The 20,566-nt window shown below is 33.8% G+C and overlaps 2 protein-coding genes across 3 annotated transcripts; both read left to right on the top strand.

Moving 5' to 3' along the window:
• Positions 1–1,265: 1,265 nt before the first annotated feature.
• On the top strand, positions 1,266–7,217 carry LOC132599070 (polyadenylate-binding protein RBP47). Its single transcript, XM_060312297.1, has 6 exons — positions 1,266–1,745; positions 3,269–3,746; positions 4,333–4,415; positions 4,523–4,653; positions 5,987–6,083; positions 6,833–7,217. The coding sequence occupies exons 1-6, from the start codon at positions 1,434–1,436 to the stop codon at positions 7,004–7,006; spliced, it is 1,275 nt and encodes a 424-aa protein (XP_060168280.1). The 5' UTR covers positions 1,266–1,433; the 3' UTR covers positions 7,007–7,217.
• Positions 7,218–14,270: 7,053 nt separating this feature from the next.
• On the top strand, positions 14,271–19,511 carry LOC132599067 (serine carboxypeptidase-like 26). 2 transcript variants are annotated; one of them, XM_060312296.1, is made up of 9 exons: positions 14,271–14,711; positions 15,898–16,005; positions 16,236–16,331; positions 16,590–16,682; positions 17,016–17,104; positions 17,713–18,086; positions 18,885–18,971; positions 19,062–19,151; positions 19,290–19,511. In XM_060312296.1, the coding sequence occupies exons 1-9, from the start codon at positions 14,297–14,299 to the stop codon at positions 19,321–19,323; spliced, it is 1,386 nt and encodes a 461-aa protein (XP_060168279.1). In that variant the 5' UTR covers positions 14,271–14,296; the 3' UTR covers positions 19,324–19,511. The 2 variants fall into 2 exon arrangements, with proteins under 2 accessions (XP_060168279.1, XP_060168278.1); XM_060312295.1 differs by having other exon boundaries at positions 14,272–14,711; positions 19,062–19,170.
• The last annotated feature ends 1,055 nt before the right edge of the window (positions 19,512–20,566 follow it).

Below are 20,566 nucleotides of genomic sequence, written 5' to 3'. Positions count from 1 at the left end.
TTGGAAGAAATAGTACTTCCAAGTTGCAATTAATAATTCAACTAATCAACTGGATTATAATTGATTAAAAAAAGTCTAAAATTAGAAAACTGATTCACACCGTTACAATAACGGAACGGAGTGGTAAAATCTAGCGACATCTTCACACGTCAAAATGGACAGATGACCAGCATGTGCTTACACGAGATGACATGCTGTCCATGAACCGACCTGATACAAACAGCCTCTCAACGGTAAAAACTGTCCGAATCTCATGTTTTCACCCAATAATAATAGTAATTGCTCCATCCATTTCATAATAAGTTATGTTTTATCTTTTTATTTTGTTTTAAAGTAAGTTGTGTTTTACGTAACAAAAAGGACATTGATTTTGTTTTTTCAATTTTAGCCTTGTTTAAATAAAGAGAATTATACGTAAACAAGAAACTACTCCCGCGTCCCAAAATAAGTGTTACCTTAGCAAAAATCACGCCCATTAAGAAATCAATACAATATGGAGTTTACTAAATTACCTCTATTATTAGATTTTTTAAGAATTGGGTAATATTAAAGTGGACTACTTCTGTAATGCTAAGAGTATATTTGGAAATACTTGCCAATTTTTGTTTTGAATTTCTAAGGTAAAACTTATTTTAAGATTTTTTTTTTGCTAAGGGGACACTTGTTTCGCACGGATGGAGTACTTTTTCAAGACACATATTAAGGGCAAGTTAGTAAAGGTGCATTTTACTTTCTAAAAGTGCATAGTTTCTTTAAGGGGCTGTGCCCAAATTAAAAATAAAAATTTATTGTGAAACAGCGAGAATAATTCAGTAAAACTAAATAATTAATTGAACAAAAATAATTTTTAATCAGTGACAACTTAATAATAACAGTTGCATGTCTTGCATCTGAAAAACACATTTAATGTAAATAGGCGTACTACTATTAAATTGGTACGCCAAGTACGAGTAAATTTCACTTGCCCACAATTTAACGTTAGCTCGAAATACACGGTTGCCGTCAACGAACCGCCGATCAATGTTTTTGACTTGAAAGAAAAGCTACGACAAGAAAGGGACCCACATTCACCACCACGTATCAACTGGTCCCACAACTCAACTTGTCCCTAAACTGCTTCATCTTAAGGCTACTACCAAGTCCTCACATCTGAATCGTACGGTCAGAATTAATCGTCGTTACACACGAGAGAACAGACCCTAGATCCGTATAGTGTATCTCATCAAAATCTCTCACATTCGTTATATATAGTAAGCCGACTCACAACTCGTCTCCCTCTTTTCCACTTCCTCTCTCTCATTTACCCAGAAAGTTACATACCTTATTATACTCACACCTCTCTCTCTCTCTCTAAAGTTAAGAAAAAAACTTCAAGAACTAGAGAGAGAAAGTGAGTGTGTGAGAGAGAGAGAGGAAGAAGGGGTTAGATTAAAATGAACGGTGGAGATATGAATCAGCAACAGCAACAGCAACAGCAGCAACAGCAACAACAACAGCAGTGGGTTGCGATGCAGCAGTATCAGCAACAATGGATGGCGATGCAGTATCCAGCAGCAGCAATGGCGATGCAACAGCAGATGATGTATGGACAGCAATACATGCCTTATTACCATCAACAGCAACAGAAGCAGCCTGCTCCTCAGATTCAAAGCTCATCTGAAGATAACAAAACTGTCTGGATTGGTGATCTTCAACAATGGATGGATGAAAGTTATCTTCATTCTTGCTTTTCTCAAGCTGGCGAGGTTTGTTTTATCTATTCAATTAACTCATTACCGTCGTTAGATGAATGTTCAGCTGTTTGTGATTTAATTGCTTTGACAGTTTTGTTCAGAGATGTTTAAATGCTAAAACCTGTGTCATAGTTGTTAAGAACTCACTCACTTTATTTAACTTGGGTATTAGTTGCAAAACAAGATCTGACCCCACTTAGATCCCAGTCAGTGCATCGGTACGAGATTTGGAGGAGATTTTTAGGGATCTTGTCGCCTCTATTTTTGTTAGGGGTTTTTCCTTTTTGCCATCCGAAAGATTAGAGAATTCCGAATCAAATATTGACTTTTAGTCTGTTAAGCTAAGAAGTCTCCCCAGAAGAGTGTCGGGGATGAGAAGGATTTAAATGCATTTGATTATATAGAAGATGCAGTTTTCGTGCCTTAACTGCTGAGACTTACATTCTAAAACGACATTGTCAAGTAATTAACTTGAGGTCAGTTTGTCGCAGAGATTCACCTTGGGTTCAGATTTGGGGAATTGAGTTAGTAGAAATGATAGATTTAACTAGAATGAGACATAAGTATTGTTAGCTTCGGGAGAATTCTCGTTACTAGGAGAAAGTATGGCCAGCCATGTGTAGCCGTGTCATCTAGGAAACAGTTGAGTGGTAAAGAGGTTAACACTGCAGTGGACGAGTACCAATTCTAGTTGCTCTAGCTAGATGTTTCAACTCCCTGCTTTCATAAAAAAAGAAGTACAACCCGTGTCCTGAGCATCTAATGTCAGTCTCCACTCTCCACTACACGGCGTCAGATTTAGTGTTGGTGCTTCATACGTTCTCTCTTTTCTACTCAATGGAATTGGAGAACATTCTTCTATACTTCAGTTTCCTTTTTATTTGAACCTCTATCTCTAGTAAAGCTTTGCCATCAATTGATTTGTACTTTTGATGTATAGCTTGTCCCTTTTTTCTTTTTGGTGCACCAATATGAGATTCAAATATAGAATATTGGGTGTCTACCACAGAGGATCATTTTTCTTTGCAAATTCTCTATTTTTTGGTATATCACTAGTGTATGAGAAATTTTCTTCCCATCGTCAATTATATTATTTTACCTTATCCAAAAAATAAAAGAAAAGCTTTGACGTCAATTTCCTCAAAAATTGTAGGATTAGAAGATTATGACACAAAGAACCAAAAGATGCATGGGCTGTTATGTAATTGCTGAAAATGTCGGTGAATTTTCTTGTCCTCTAAGAAAAGAAAAAAATTAACGAGGATGGAGAAAAGCTTTTCCATCCTCAAAACAGTCTAGAGCTGGACTCCAAGTTGGATGGACCGACTGCATTTGATTGAATAATTCTAGCAACTTTTGTTTTTCTTTTCTGGAATTCCCTTGCCTTCCCTATGACTCTAAATGTAGTGGGAAACCCTTTCTTTTGTGGTAGAAATAAAATATCTCAAGTATAGAGAACAAGAATTGATTATTTGGTTTGCAATTTAAGCGTGCACTCCATAATAGTACTTGACCATGTGTCGTATATCATGCAGGTTATTTCTGTGAAAATTATTCGAAATAAGCAAACTGGTCAATCAGAGCGTTACGGATTTGTTGAGTTCAATACTCATGCAGCAGCAGAGAAAGTGCTACAGAGCTACAATGGCGCTATGATGCCAAATGCGGAGCAGCCTTTCCGCTTAAATTGGGCAGCCTTCAGCGCTGGTGAAAAGCGTGCAGAGACTGGTTCTGATTTCTCGATTTTTGTAGGAGATTTGGCTTCTGATGTTACTGACACAATGTTACGTGACACATTCGCAAGTAGATATCCATCTCTTAAAGGTGCAAAAGTAGTAGTAGATGCAAACACAGGCCACTCGAAAGGCTATGGCTTTGTAAGGTTTGGTGATGAAAGCGAGAGGTCTCGGGCCATGACTGAAATGAATGGTCAATATTGTTCCAGCAGGCCCATGCGTGTTGGTGTTGCTACCCCAAAGAAACCATCAGCTCAGCAACAATTTTCTTCCCAAGGTACGTGATATTGTACCTTGTTCTGCTGTAAGCCATTTACTAAACCTTTACTGGCATCAGATGACTATGAGTATATGTTGTTTATACTCGTCACTCATATTAAATGACTTCTGCTGTCAAGATTCGAATGGACTTACTTTTTACCAGAGCTTTTGAAAAGATTCTTTTAACATTTATTATATCCTTTAGAATCCTTTGGTTACATCCTATTTGAATTTTATTTTATCCGGAAAGCCCGAAAAAAGGACAGATAGAAAAGAAAAAGAATCCCCAATTAATCATTTTCGATTTTAATTCAGAAGTTAAGTCAAATTGTCGTTTGACAAACGTAGTGGATTTTCTGTTTTGAGCAAGGCAGCATTTTTTATTTTATTTTTATATAGTTATTGGTGCAACGCATGCTGCTATTCTTTTGGCCTGGATGCACCAGAGTTTGCTAGATCTATGGAGCTTGGTTTTCTTCCCGTAGTTTACTGTGACCAGTTATTTCTTACCTATGTGCTAGCAGCTTCATGTTTGTATCAAATTGTAAATGTCATGTTCAACTTTTATATTGAGGTCAGAACTGCTTACTCTGTTTGTTCAGCTGTGATATTATCTGGTGGATATGCATCAAATGGTGCTGCAACCCATGGATCCCAGTCTGATGGCGATTCATCAAACACTACAGTGAGTGCTCCTTTTTCTTGTGGAAGTTGGTTAATTGGTGTAACTCTCAATTAAACTAATACTAGTAGAAAAATAGTTAGTTGGTCTTAACTTTTTCAATATGGTAGATTTTTGTTGGAGGACTTGATTCTGAAGTCACTGACGAGGAACTGAGGCAGTCCTTTAATCAGTTTGGGGAAGTGGTCTCTGTGAAGATACCTGCCGGAAAAGGATGTGGTTTTGTACAATTTTCTGAAAGGTAATTAGCTATATTGCTTGACGCGAAATCTGGTAGTAGCCAGTGAACTTTTTGTTTGTGTATCATTGTCTGAGACATTGAGAGAAGTGATTGTACGGGCCTTGAGGCATGGAGATGATTGGTAGATAAGTTCAGTATCTTTTATCATTTAATCTCATTTGATAGTGAACTTTTTGAATAATTGATTAGTTCTAATTATTGAGTTGAAAAAAAAGTTTAAGAATCTCTGTTGTTTGGTTTGGTTTGTGATTCTTGAGAAGTTGCCCAGGACTGAACACAAAGATTGATGTGAGGATAAAATGTTGTTCAAGTTGTCTAGCAATTGGCGTTTACCACAAATATTAATCTCTTATTTCTTATAAGTAATATAAAGATAGTGAAGCTTAGACTTTGTTTCCTTTTGGTCCATCCATTTTAACTGTACATTCTGCCAGCTTATTCTTTTTAAAGCTGTTCGCTTTATCTACCTTTTGTTGTTTGTCTTAGCCAGAAACACCCAATATTTCGTTGGTTCTTCCTTTGCTTTTAACAGTTATCAACTCGTCTTCTTTTTTGTTCTTCCCTTATGTTTGAACATATATTTTTTTTCGTTCTTCTACCTCACGGAGCTCTTTCCCTAAGATTTTATTATGTTTTTTTTTTCCCAAAGTTTAACGCTGCCAATCTCATCATCACCATCTTCTGCTGCTAACTATGGTGTGCGAGCAACAATAGACTAGTAGCAACTGGGTTTTGAATTTCTTATCTAAATGATAAAGTTACTGGGACTCTCACATTATCTGTCAGTCCTCGAGGTTCAATGCTAGATGGTAAATTTTCTTTTGGGTTCCAAGTAGAATGTTGCATGTGAGTAGAGGGGAATCTTTTCTGAAGAGTGAGATCTCTTTTCTTTTTGGGTCACGTGAAACCCCACTAATTGTCTCGTGTAACCTGCTTGAAGGGAATACAATTGGTAGTAAAAAATAACCAAATCTTATGAACAAGTAAAACTGAATGTACTGCTACTCTGCTAGAGTGACGTAGTAAGCCTATGCAGTTAAAGTGGAAAAAAATACCAATTTTTAGGTTATTGCTAATGTAGAAAATAGAGTAATCTTATCCTGAAACTTCTAAATGCAACACGCAGAATATGATATATTCTTGGTGCAACTTGCAGTACAATCAAGATGTAAATATTTTTACTGACGTTTCTAATTCCTTACATGTTAACGGATTAAAAGGTCTTCTTGCTGTACATATCAGTTCCTTCTTGATGCAATTACTGAAATTGATCTTGCTTGTCGTCAAAAAAAGCAGCATGCCTGACAACCTTCTGGGTTTTTATGTTCCGTAGGAGCTCTGCTCAGGAAGCCATACAAAAATTAAGTGGAGCAGTAATTGGCAAGCAGGCAGTTCGTCTTTCCTGGGGGCGAAGTCCCGCAAACAAGCAGGTATTTCCCACAGGAATATTCTATTTGGACAATATCAACCTTTTGATTAAAAAAAAAAAATTGAAAAAAAAGGAGGAGATTAATCAGCTTCTCAATAAAACAAAATGTTGGTAGGTGATCAGTTCAATCTGCAGCCTTTTAAAAGTTCTGATCAAATGTTCTATAATGCAACCTATTGAAAGTCGACCTCATTCACAGAATGATCTAATGTTCTACAAAAGCTTTCGCTTTCACATGTATAGTCCACTGTACCAGCAGCCTTGTTTGAAATCTTAAATTGGTTTGTTTGACATGTTGCTTTAATAGTCTATCCTTTTCCAAAATGATGAATTTTTTCAGAATGGGGCTTATACATTTATGTGAAATTTCTATTGGTATCCTTATCAAAAAAAAAAAAAAAAGGATATCTATTGGTAAATCTTTTCTGAATAAGAAACTTCTGGCCAATCTGTATAGTTTTCTATGTTATTGATAATTTCTTGATTGTTACTCCAGTTTCAGATGTGTCAATCCTTCTGTTTTTCTTTTGTGCGATTGGAATTTCTAGAGCCCAATGAAATAATATCTCTCTGTATGCTCTTTTAATTAGTTAAATTCAATTCCTGTATCTTTCTTTATGCTCCTAATTTAGTTGTCTGTATTGGGGATTTTGAAAATATTGAAGCTTTTGCAGAATCTTCAGTCTTATGTTCTTGTTCTTGTGGTAAATTGTCTTCTACAACCTGCTTATTTGTTACCTACTTTTGCAGATGAGAACTGATTCTGGTAATCAGTGGAATGGGGGCGGCTATTATGGAAGGCAAAATTATGGAGGATATGGATATGGCGCATCACAAAATCAGGATTCTGGCATGTATGCTGCTGGAGCAGCTTATGGAGCATCCTCTAATGGCTATGGTAATCACCAACAGCCTGTTAGCTAAGCTCCAACGGACTGCTGCTAATTGAGAGTTTGCCAAAACACTCTTTCTCTTTGGGGGGGTTCAAATTTAAGTTTACTTAAAAAGATTAAAAGCATAGTGTTTGATGAGAATTTTGTAGCTGGATTTATTTTATGCTTAGTGAGTCCAAGATATGTGAAACTTATACCTACTAGAGATTTTGAGTTATGATGATTGGTGAACTTATTTCGAATTCTGCTGCCTTTTAAACTTTTCTTGGTATGTGTGTGTATATTTTTTTTATGTTATTGTTGATAGATTTCAGAAAACAAACTGCCTCTGATCAAGTGTGATAAAAGAAGAGACTATACAGAACAACATTCTTCTGAAGCATGATTTTCTAAAATTGTTCTTTTAAACTTGATTAATTGGAGAAATGCGCAGGGAGAGTAGAATCTGGATCTTCAGCTGATATGTTTTTTCCCCATCTTCCGTCGAAATCAATATGTTTCAAGTTTAGTCCTTGCATAAATTGTTTTTCCTTGCGACTTAAAAGCTGCTGAAGTGAATGTAGAAGTCCCTGCACGACCAAAAGTAGGGCCGGACATAAATACCGAACTGAACCGAAACTTCAACAAACCGAACCGAACCGAACTAGTTTGGTTTGGTGTTTGGTGTTCACTGTCAAAAAATTGAAACCGAAATAGCCGAATCGAATTTTGATAAAACCGAACCAAAAAATCGAATGCGCACCGAAATTTATTACATTACCCAAAAAAATTAAAATAGTCCAGACCCATTAAGTTTAAAGCCAGAAAAAATCCAATTGTAACAAGTCCTTTTTTGCATTTGTATCTCTAATTTTCCACTTTAGTTAAGAAAATCAAATATTCTTAACAAAGGAAGGTAACTAGGATGTGTCTTTAGGATTAATGTATGTCCTTTATGTGTTTTATTAATTATTCTTACGGTATGTATATAACACCTAGTAATCCTATATCATGATTATAGTTTTCTGTTCTTGTGTATCCTGTTTGTTTGATTTTGATTTTAATTTATCAGTTTTATGTTTTATTGCTTTTAAGAATACGAATTAGTGTCAATGGAATCGCTTCTATTATCATATAAAAAAAACCGAATTGAAAAAATCGAAACCGAACGTTAAAAAATCGAAACCGAAAGAACCGAACCGAACCGAACTAGTTTGGTTTGGTATTCGGTGTTTACCTTCAAAAAACCGAACCCGAAATAGCCAAATCGAAGTTTGATAAAACCGAACCGAAAAATCGAACGCCCACCCCTGTTACAATGTGGTAACTGGTATGTACTCCTCATCCTTGTTCAAAGGTTTCTGATTCGACTTCTAGGAATGAAGTCGTTTTTTGTGGGGAGCACTTTACCCATAAAGTTCCCCAAAGTGAATTTAGAAGCCCCTATATTACCAAAAAGGTTGTGGCAAGTATCTCTCATACTTAACCAGAGATACTCTGACTTGGCAGTCGAATTAATCAGCCCTACATCTGGTATAAGACGCCGAGTGAGACACTAAAAAACAGAACTCTGAAAGAACCCCTACGTCTTGCTAAAAATAACATTGAAATAGAAAATAGAGAAATTTTTCTTTGAAGTATTCGAGTAATATTTGGATTGTGGGGATATTTGCCTTTGGCTAGATTAGGGACAGAAACTAGTACTAAGCTGCCTAGAGTATATAGTGTTTAAAAATGAGTTAAGAAGTAGAACGCCTCCAAACACAAACACATACGCTGATTGAAGTATGGAATAAAATGAGTATGTTCTCTTTTCTTTCCTACAAATATGAAGTAACTCACATTAGTCTAGTTTTAAGTCCTTTTGTCGAACCAAAATAATCTTTATTATTAGTAAAAACCAAGACAAACAAGAGAAAATTGAAATTTAAGGTAAAATTTGAAAGTGGAAATTTCATAGCATGGAAGAATTAAGGGAAAAGGTTGAAAATAGAAAATGAAGAATGTGAAGAAAGAAAAATAAAGAAAAGGAAGAGAGAATGAATCTATGACAAAATATCAATTGTCGAGGAGGTTACGTGCCAGAATCCAATTCTAAGCAAGGTACTCTTATCCTATTCTACAGATAACACAGTTTTCCTTTTAATCTGTCAAAAAAAAAAAAAGTCATATTTTTATATTTAGAAATAATATAATTTTAGAAGATGATTTACAGTCTAACATTTATCTAAAACTTGTTTTAGATCACAAATTTTAAAAATCTTAATTTTTTTCTTAAATTTCATGCTTAATTAAATAATGCCACATTAATTGAGATGGTGGAGTAGTATAATCCTTAAATGGACAACTCTTCGTAGAAAATTGCATTTTTCTTCCATTGTTGTATTCATTTGAGCAATAATTGCTCCAGTGTCCATCAATAGCCAAGTACGACAGAGTAGTCCACTATCTTGTGTTATGCTATATCGGTCAAAATTGGATCAATTTGACCCATCATTAGAAATAATTTGAGATTCGTGAATCGTGAAACACGGCCTGTTATTTTAGATGGTGTAATTATCTTTCCTACTACCCCACACAGGAAACAAAAGTTGAGGTCGAAATTCACACTCGTGTGTCGCATTTATATGCACTCATATTTGGACAAATAAATAGAAATGGTCAAGTCATCGTTTTTATCCCCGTCGTGCATATATCTTTAATAATTGCTAAAGTAAAGTACATAAGACTAGGGGATTATTTAAATAAAATTTTCCCATTTTTGAGAGTCGTTGAAACTAATGAAAGAACATCTAAGCAAATTGTTATTCCACTGGTGATTACTTTACGACTTTGAGAGTTAATGCAGCGTAGTTATTGAAATTAAGCACAATCTGTAGGGTCGTTTAATTTGGTGGATGAGACAATCTGTAGGGTCGTTTAATTGAAACTAAGTTGCCCTTTTTAATGTATTATTCATTCTTAAAACTTTTTAAAAACTCCTTTAGAATCATTCTTTTTCCATCTTCCATAAAACTTATTTTGTTTAAAATGGTGTTATTATTCATAATCTTCATGGTAAAATCGCTCATAATAGTGATAATATTTAAAATATAAGAATGTTAGTTTAATATGACTTTAATCATTGAACGGGAAAAGAAGATGATTAAATTAGGACAAAGTGTATGTTAATTTGTTTGCATTCCAACCGATAAGAAAAGGGTTTTGAGTTATTCAACATTTGATATTAAACTCTTCATCTTCAATAAAAATTAGACAAACAAATTAATTTCTAGTATCGTAGAGATCTTGACAAATAATGAATAAAAATATTTTTTTTCTTAATTCATAAAAAGGGAGCTTCGAATTTCACGATTCTAGTGGTTCTAGACTCTTATATTCACAAAAAACTCTGCTTATTAGAATAGGTCCTTCTGATAATGTTCCAGAAGTTACATGTGGATTTGGGGGTGAATGCACAACTGTGAATAAAACCTCTGCCTAATTAATGAGGTGACGGTGGCTCCAATTGTTATATGCCTTGTACTAATTCGATCTTCTTATCATGTTTAATTTTTTCTTAAATATTTTATCTTTGTAGTTGGCTCATTATCTTCAGGAGTTTAGCAGAAGGTTTAATGGGAGATGGAATATTACTTTAAAGGAAGATGAAATGGAATTTGTTTAAAAGAGGGCAAATTATTCAAATTATAATTTTTTATATTAATAATTAATAAATTAAATCACCTGTTATAAAAAAATCAAAATAAGGGAGGTAAAAGTAATATCGTAAATCACAAGGGAGGTGAGTGAAACGAAGCCAAACTTGAGGGGAAGTCTCTGAAATTATCCCTTAATTTAATTTGAGATTAAATTTTTACTTTATTTGGTTGATTAATGTCTAAAGAATATGAGCCCGTTTGGATTGGCTTATAAGTTGGCTTATAAGCTGTTTTCAGCTTTTTTGAGTGTTTGGCTGATCAGCTTAAAGTCATTTTATGCTTAAAATAAGCTCAAAAAAATAATTGGACCCATTTGACTTAGTTTATCTAAAGCAGCTTATAAGCTGAAAACAGCTTATAAGCCAAAAAAAATAAGTTGGACTACCCCAACTTATTTTTTTCAGCTTATAAGCTGCAAACAGCTTTAAGCTGTAAGCCAATCCAAACGGGCTCTATAATACAAGTATCGAGATTAGTTAGCTGCTAAACTATCTCAAAGACTTAACTTACTGTGTAACAAACTCTTAACATCCCTTTTAACTAACTCCCATGCACAATGACTATTATAACCCTGCTATACATTTTGTACATAACAGTTAAATTCAGAATTTAACTCTAGGATTAGTTAGCTGTTAACGCATCTCAACGACTTAGTAGGCGTTTGGCCATGCGTTTTCAAACCATGGTTTGAAACTATGACCCCAAACTAGCGTTTGGACATGCATTTTCACTCATGGTTTCAAACCATGGTTTCAACCTTTTTAAATATAAAATTTAACTCATAAGTTTATATTTTGTAAAAAAAAAAAATCATAAGTTGGTAGATATTTTTAAAAATTACCCCCATCAATCATTTACCAATCTCATTAACTTTCACTAACCTTTATTTATGTCTACCAACCTTTAATTTATGTGGGAGGATTATATTAAAGAATAGTTACATTATTATTCATGTTAAATTTTAGTTTTTATTGAACTAAATTTTGATTAATTGATGTTGTATTTTTTAAAAAAGCCTTCTAGTAGTGTACTAATTTCGTTATGAACTATAACTTGTTCATTTGGTAAGATTGTATAAGACTTGATAATGTTTTGATAGTTTTCACAATTTGTGGGGTTTTTATGTCTATAAGAGAAAATACGACTTAAAATATCCAAATTGTACGTCCAAATATGATTTCAAACCATGTCCAAACGGGGCCTTAACTTACTGTGTAACAAACTGCTAACAGCCTTCAACTCCCATATACAATGACTATTATAACCCTGCTATACACTTGGTACATAACAGTTAAATTGACATTTATATCTAGGATTTATCTTCAGTAATCAGTCTACCATATTTGCGCAATATCCTGGAATTTAGTCACGCCGCCCCAAAAGAAAAGTGACAAAATAAGGGAACAGGCAACAGTATTCGGGTAAGAACCCGTGGAATAACAGGGTCGGACACGAAATTTCGTGCAAATACGAGTGTTTATTTACGGATTAAGTCAAAAAGAAAAGTCCAAAGTCCTATTGATATTTCTCACTATCCATCATTTCATGGAAGGATTTTAACTTATAAATTTGACATTAAGACTTTTTACAGTATCAATTAATTTTAACATGTTATATCAAGTAATAAATTTTTCTTTATACGAATAATTTGTTGAAACTATTTTGTAGGTCAATCGATAAAAGTTGATGCAGAATGCAAGTTTGATGCCGCTGATATTGGATGCTGAGTTGGCGTGATGACGTAAGTGCTGGTATTTTTGTTTGAATTGCAACAATAAGCTGTTGGCATATGAGCCTGCAATGAAGGGACTCGGCACTTTTATAACCCAATTTTTTTTTTTTAATCAAACTAACCTATTAAAATAAAAAGAACTAAATGAGGCTTCACGCACAGATTCTGTGCGTGAAAGGACCAAACTGTAACTTTTTGAGTTTGGTCCTTTCACGATATTTTTTTTTTTTTTTAAGCTATCAAAAATCACGTTTTTTCAATACTTTGAGCAAAGATTAGTCATGTTTCAAAACCCCGAAATATCAATATTTTATATAAAACTTAATATATTTTTTTGCGTACAATAACGTCGGCTCATTACATCAAGTATACCTAAACGTTTGGATCGTCGTTTTAGGAGTTGTAAAGTGCCCCCGAAGTAAGTTTTGTTTGCTTGAAAACTTGTCATCTTTAGATCTAAGTGTCATATTTTATAGGATTTTGATTTAAGTGTTTTGAAATAAAAATATTATATTAAAAAATAATTCATCCAATACGAGAGGTTCAACCAAGGTACAATATATCTCATTCAATGCTCCCACCAAGGTTTGATTCCATTTTGTTGGCATAAAAAAGAAGTGAGTAAAAAAGAGAAGCTAAACCACCAAGCCAAATTGGTGAATGTTACAAAGTAGATACTTTTTATTTTTTATATTGTTCACTAATGCTATCTAATTCATTTTCATAAATTGAATTTCGAACCTCGAAATTGACATTCAAAAACATCATTACCACGAGATTAGCACCTTGAAATAGATTTTTTATCATTAGATTTTTACTAGAGAAGAATGAAATTTTTGCACAAATTTGGGGCAAAATTCAAATTGAATGGGATAACGGGCATTTTTTGGAAAATCTGCTCAGCCAAACCGCCTTTGTCCGTGTAGATCTCGAAAAAATACCTAGGGTAAAAAAAAATCGAGTAAATCGGACATCCGAGCGCAAAGTTATGACCATTTAAAGTTTCAACAATTTACAACTAGTTTTCTACCTATGCTCCGGTCCTTATTTTTTATTTACGTGAGTGAAGAGGCATATGTATACTTGATGTAATGAGCCGATATTATTGTACGCTAAAAAATATTAAGTTCTATATAAAATATTTATATTCCAACGTTTTGAAACGTGACTAATCTTCGGTCAAACTATGAAAAACAAACTTAAAGATAACAAGTTTTCAAACTTACTTCGAGGTACTTTACAACTCCTAAAGCGACGATCCAAACATATATGTATACTTGATGTAATGAGCCAACATTATTTTACGCTAAAAAAATATTAAGTTCTATATAAAATATTTATATTCCGATATTTTGAAACGTGACTAATCTTCGGTCAAAGTACGGAAAAAAGATTAATTTTGAGTTTGATTTCCGAAGAACAAAGATAATAAGTTTCCAAGCAAGCAAAACTTACTTTCGGGCACTTTACAACCCCTAAAACGACGATCCAAACGTTTAGGTATACTTGATGTAATGAGCCGACGTTATTGTACGCAAAAAAATATATTAAGTTCTATATAAAATATTGATATTTCGGGGTTTTGAAACATGACTAATCTTTGCTCGAAGTATAGAAAAAACGTGATTTTTAATAGCTTAAAAAAAGAAAAAAAAATACCCCCTTTCACGCACATAATCTGTGCGTGAAGCCTAGTTTGTTTTTTTTTTTTTGCTTTTGGGTTACATAAGTGTTGGGTCGCAATGAAGGGAATCTTGATTAATTGAATTAAAGATAAGGTATGATTATCCTTCTTGACAAAGTGGTTTCTGCCGAAAAGACAAACTTAACCTCAAATCATATATTATTGTCCGAATAGCTCTCTCTATATATTTAATCGTAGTGTCACTAAATAGAGTAAACACTAATAATGGAGAAGCAACAAAAATACTTGCTCCTCACAAAGTTGAACTTCTTTTTTCTTGTACCGTTAATTTTTCATGGCATAATTGTCCATGGCTTCCAAATGGATAATCAGGCACGTACGTTAATGTCGTGGCGTCGTTCCAAAATGCGTTCTCGGACAACTAATTCTGAGGATGAGACATGGTCGACAGAAAACTTGGTATTTGATTCTGTTGAAGAACAACAACATGTTGGAAATATGGAGGATGATTTGATTAAAGGGGGTCTTCCAGGGCAACCAACATCAAGTGTGAAGTTTAAGCAGTACGCAGGTTATGTTAATGTTGATGAAAAGCATGGGAGAAGCCTTTTCTATTACTTTGCTGAATCTGCTTCTGGAAATGCTTCTTCAAAACCACTTATTCTTTGGCTAAATGGAGGTGATGTCTTGATTGTATCTCCCATATCTCTGTTTTATTTACTTGTATTCTTTCTCATATTATTTTCATCATGCACCTAATTTAATTCAGTACTCCTAGTTCTTCTCTGTTTTATTCCTACTTTCTTTTAGTGTTTCCATTTCTGAGGCGTGCACATATATCTGTGGCATCAAAGTTGAGTACTAGTAGGTAGGATTTAACTTATAGATAGAGTTATAATTTTTTTTATACTATCAATATATTTTAATCTGATTTACCAAGGGATCTGCCTTATTTTTCAGTTGACTAATCCATTTTTTATGAACGATTATGTAGTTATCTTTTATGTGACTCGATAATGTAATTGTTCTTCTACATTATAAGTTTATAGAAGATAAATTCAAATATTAATAATATTTTGTCAAGTTCATAGATGATCTTTTCTTAATATTAATACTCACTAAGTCTTTATTTAGAAGTTAGTGCACTCATTAAGAAAAATAACATTCATTCAAAGAATTGTTTAACTAAATTATTCTTTATCTCTCTTCTATATTAATTAAGAAGTAGTGAATTTCCATCTCTCCCCCCCCCCCCCCCCCCCCCAACTATACACGTATTCTCCATGAGGGTACTATGGTCAGCGTCTAAGGGTTACAATATTTTAAAATAAAATGTCAAGGAGGGTAATAAGACCTCCGTATAGAATAGGTATATAGTTGATAAAATGGTAATATGTTGGGGGCTTAGCCATTTTCTCTTTAGAAATTTGATCAGATTATTTATTGGAGAAGGGTAAATTGAAGAAAGAAATTAACATTCAATTAATTCTTTTAAAAAAATACACATTTTCAACTAAATTTGTAAAGTTAGAAAATCATTTATCGTTGACGGAGGAGAATATATGAATGACAATTTAATTTACCAAAAGGCATTAATGGTCCGAGGAACATTTCCACTCATTTGTAAGAAGTGGTTCATAGAAGACAGATGGAATTAATAAGTGGGGACGCAAAGTTGAGAATAATTATTGGTCGCTTTATTCATTTTGTTCAATTCTTTTATTTCTCTTTGTTCTTTTTTAAAGTAAAAGAGAAAAAACGGAAGTTTCAAATTTCTTGGTCTGTCTATGATTTATGAAGATTAGAGTTGTAATTTTCTGTGGGTATAATTGGATGACGAAGAATAACATGATTGGTGCATGCAGGTCCAGGATGTTCATCATTAGGATATGGGGGCCTGCTAGAACTTGGGCCTTTTGGTGTAAATCCTGATGGTAAAACCCTTTATTCCAGAAGATTTGCTTGGAACAAAGGTACTACTTTTATTGCATTAATTACTAAACTGTTCTTAACCTACTTATAAATTACTACTCCAGTAATATAAGATGTCGCCACGCCTTGGCACTAGCTATAATGTAAAGGTGTGTTGCTTACAAAATTTAAGTTACATAATTTATGTATAGTGAACAGAAATATAAGGTATATACATCGATATTTAAGATATTATTGTGACCATTGTTTACAATATGTAATGATGACACAGTTGCAAATGTAATGTTCCTGGAGTCACCAGCAGGGGTTGGCTTCTCCTATTCCAACACTACCTCCGATTATGCACTCTCAGGCGACAAGAGGACTGGTACACACCCAACGCTAATTAATCTCCCCCTACTTAATTAATTAATTTACACAAATAGTACTTGTCAGTTTGAATCTGATTTTGTTATATAGTAATTAATTTGACAGGGTAAATCATGAATTTTTCACTCTTAAATAGCTTTTAATAGTTTTACGAAATCATGACTTAAAAACTATTGGACCATATTAAATTATTATGCAGTATATGATTTCAGTTATTTATTCTCTTTTCTTTAAATTATATTTTATTGGGTGACAGCTGAAGATGCATATAGGTTTCTAGTGAATTGGTTCAAGAGGTTTCCACATTACAAAGGCAGGGATTTCTACATCATGGGAGAAAGCTATGCAGGTACGTATCTATAATAGTATTAGGAAATAAAAAGAAAATAGATATTGTTGGATTATCCTTCTAGTAGTGAGAGCCCATGATAGGGTTCTGTCAAATAATATGTTAAATTTGTTAGAATTAAGGACCACTTTATCAGAGAGAGCTAGTGCATATATTTGTCTGACTATTCATGATAATTGATTACAAATTATGTCCTCTTCAGTCTCTGCTCAAAGCCGAAATAGCCATTTTGATTGAAAATTTTGGCTATATTAGCATTTTCCAATTTCACATCAGCTAAAAGTCATCGTCAATTACTAGACAGCTAATATTGGTGTGACTGCTGGATCACAGGATTCTACGTTCCAGAGTTAGCAGACATCATTGTCAAGAGGAACAAGCTACCCACCACAAACTTCAAGATCGAATTCAAAGGAGTCATGGTAATATATTTCATTTAATTCTTCACCTATTATTTTATTTAATAATTCTCTGTTATCATATAGTATCTAACTTGTATGCGTAGTGACTACGCTCGATGGGTTCACAAGATACTATAGCCAAGAACTATGAAACACCACCTCAAACTATACAATGCTAACACATGCATGCCAGTGGCAAAATTGATTTTTTTTTTTAACAAGAATTCTCTTTACAAAAAATTTATTAGAGTTCGAATTTAGGATTATAACCCGACAACCAAATAAATTTTGAGCCTAATGTATTATGTATGCGCGCGCGTTTGTATATATATGTCTATGCATCATGTATGTATGTAATGTATGTGAGTGTATGTATAAACAAATAATTTTGCCTATATATACCCACTGTATAGAGTTTTCTGATGAAAGAAGTTCAATTTAACCCCTAATGATCATGTAGCTTCACCGCTGACTTGTGCCTCGAGAGGGATGTCCAATTTCACGGCACGTCGACACAAAATGGTCAATTGTTTGTTCATTATATTGTAAAATAAGGAGAACAAGCAGTAAAACCATGCGTTATTATTTCTTTCAAAACCAATCAATTAATTTGAAAAAACACATTGCAGATAGGAAATGGTATAATGAATGAAGAAACAGACGGTAAAGGGCAATTGGATTATTTATGGAGCCATGCACTAATCTCAGACGAGACTCATCTAGGTATCCAACAACACTGCGAAAGCAAAAGCAAAAGCGAAACAGAGATCAAAACATGCGAAGAATTTCAAATCACAGCCCAAACTGAGTTAGGAAACATAGACGCTTACAACATCTATGCCCCCGTCTGTTCCATGGCATCATCATCAAGAGTAGGATTGAAGAAAAATGGATATGATCCTTGCGTAGAATATTATGTTAGTGATTATCTCAATCTTCCTCATGTTCAGAAAGCCTTGCATGCCAACCTCACTAACCTTCCTAATCCTTGGGAAGCTTGCAGGTAATAATCAATTACCCAAGTAAATATTATGTATTTGATTTAACTTGTATACACTATGTATACAAGTGGTACAATATATATTAGTGTAATTTAACGCGTTGTAGTAGGTACTTGTGCCTTACTTTCAGGTTACCAATTCTAGGTTTAATGGACATATGATCACTTATAGTTTTCCTTTAAATTACAATAATTATTTTAACCCTTAATTTTTAAAATGCAATGGGTTTAATGTTAAAACCATTAATGGTCTAACCCATAAAACTTAATTCTGGTTTTGTCTATGTCAAATTACACTAATAGTATACAAATTACTTACAAGGTGTATATAAGTTAAAACCAGGGTGTCAAATGGGCTGGCTGGACTGAATTTGAGTGTGTCTGAGTTAAATGAATGAGTGGATCAAATGTTGATCGGGCTGAAATGGGCTAGAAAATGGGCCATAGTCCAATCCATTTAATTCTTAACTTTTAATTTCTATGTTATTTTAAATAATTTATTTAAGTACCTAATAAGATTTTTTTTCTTTAGTATGGCTATATGTAACACATCAAACAAAAAAATGTTATCTTTTTAGTATCATTTTGATAAGATTTCTCATGGATCAATTTGAGCTACATATCAACCCAACCTTCAGATGAGCTGAATCAGATAGGTCAAAATGAGAGGGTCAATAACCCGTTCAAATTTGAGTGGATTGGGCGAATCATATTTTTATGGGCTAATTTTGCCACCTTAGTTAAAATATTCGTTATAGGACATGATAAATGATTTTTCTTTTTCATTTGGTATGTTTGCAGGAATCTGAATTGGAAGGATAGTCCATCAAGTATGTTTCCAATATACAGGAGACTTATTGCATCTGGTCTCCGGATACTTCTTTTCAGGTAAATTAATTATGGGCATAGCTTAAATTGTTATCTGTTCCAACATATATAGAACAAGTGGATTAATTAATTTATTTTGTCTGGAAACAGTGGAGATGTGGATGCAGTAGTTTCAGTGACTTCAACTCGCTATAGCATTAGTGCTATGAACCTTAAAGTGATCAAACCTTGGCATCCTTGGTACGATGATACAAACGAAGTAGGTTCTTCGCATTTTAATTCTTTTACAACTTTATATTTTCGGGGTGAAAAATAAATCTGACTAATTCCTTTTTTGTAATTTAATTTATCTAAAGGTAGTTTACATAATTTCTGCAGGTTGGTGGCTATATGGTGGTGTATGATGGATTAGCTTTCTCAACAGTTAGGGGAGCAGGGCACCAAGTTCCGCAATTTCAACCACGTCGAGCTTTTGCTTTGTTGAATAAGTTCTTGGCCAATCATTTTTAGGATTTTAGCATCTTGACCACATTGGAAGTGCATCTACACTCATCCGTATAATTGGGACATATTTTATTAATCAACTTCTTGTTTTCGTTATGGAGTTTTTATATTTATTTTTTCATTATGGATAAGGAGACGAAGATGAGTAAGAAAATCCTGAAGGCGGGCAATTTGCACGATTGTCCTTCTTCGGGGTGGTCTTTAATTTTTGTCTCTCACATTAGTGATCTTTATTTTTTTTGCCTTCGCTAGAACCCCTTTGTTTCGGGTTCGAATTCTCGCTCAGTAAAAAATTTAAAAAAATTCGTAAGGTAGAGTTTAGATTCGCAAGACAGAGATTTGCCTACAAAATTTTGCCTTCAGGCAAAGTCAAACTCTACCTGATCAAGTACAGTAAGGTAGAGTTTGCCTTCAGGCATTCCAAAAATCTCCTTAAGGCAGAGTTTTGAATGCAAAACTCTACAGCAAGGTAGTGTTAGAGTTTGAAATTCTGCCTTGCATTCAAAATTTTGCCTCAATGCCTAATTTTGGTCTGAATAGGCCTAACTTTGCTACAATTTTTTTTTTATTAAGCCGGAGTTCGAATCCCAAATCTCGTGATATTAGGCGAATGAAAAAAAAATTAAAGACCACCAATTAGAGGGGCAAAAATTAAAGACCAATGCATTTGAAGGGCACTCCGCCCAAAAAAAATGGTGTGAATGCTTTTGCTTCAAAACTGTAGGTTAATTAAACTTTAGAGTCGCTCTAATTAGCCCATTTTTTAAATAATTCACCCTAGTTAAATCGGTTATAGTTGTGACTTACTTGTTGACTTAACTCAATGGCTTAAACTTGAAATGCCTCATCAAACTATTGGGTAGTAATGTAACCCGACGAATCAAATGCAAGCAAACATACAAAATCGAATTTAGAGATTGACAAATTATATGAACTTAGAAGAATTTAAGAAAATACATGAACTTTTTTTTCTCCAAAAAGTAAAGTAAAAAAGAGGGGAGGTTGGTTATCACCCCGTTATTGAACGGATTAAGTTATGATCTGATCATTGATTTGGCTTCTTTTGATATGTTCAAAAAGATGAAGAAATGAATCTCGGAGCAAACTCAATCCCATAAGTTAGCTCATTATGTAAGAATTGCCTATAGACC

Source organism: Lycium barbarum, chromosome 6 (genome assembly GCF_019175385.1).
Source record: "Lycium barbarum isolate Lr01 chromosome 6, ASM1917538v2, whole genome shotgun sequence".
NCBI lineage: Eukaryota > Viridiplantae > Streptophyta > Magnoliopsida > Solanales > Solanaceae > Lycium > Lycium barbarum.
Note: the sequence above shows the minus strand (reverse complement) of the source record. Positions and strands in the feature narration are given on the sequence as shown.

Bases quoted from the DNA above. Each gene is read 5' to 3' on its own strand.
- LOC132599070 (XM_060312297.1), top strand. From the start codon at position 1,434: ATGAACGGTGGAGATATGAATCAGCAACAGCAACAGCAACAGCAGCAA. The intron at 1,746-3,268 runs GTTTGTTTTATC...TATATCATGCAG, and splicing joins GCTTTTCTCAAGCTGGCGAG to GTTATTTCTGTGAAAATTAT. The intron at 6,084-6,832 runs GTATTTCCCACA...CTACTTTTGCAG, and splicing joins GAAGTCCCGCAAACAAGCAG to ATGAGAACTGATTCTGGTAA.
- LOC132599067 (XM_060312295.1), top strand. From the start codon at position 14,297: ATGGAGAAGCAACAAAAATACTTGCTCCTCACAAAGTTGAACTTCTTT. The intron at 16,332-16,589 runs GTACACACCCAA...ATTGGGTGACAG, and splicing joins CTCAGGCGACAAGAGGACTG to CTGAAGATGCATATAGGTTT. The intron at 19,171-19,289 runs GTAGGTTCTTCG...TAATTTCTGCAG, and splicing joins GGTACGATGATACAAACGAA to GTTGGTGGCTATATGGTGGT.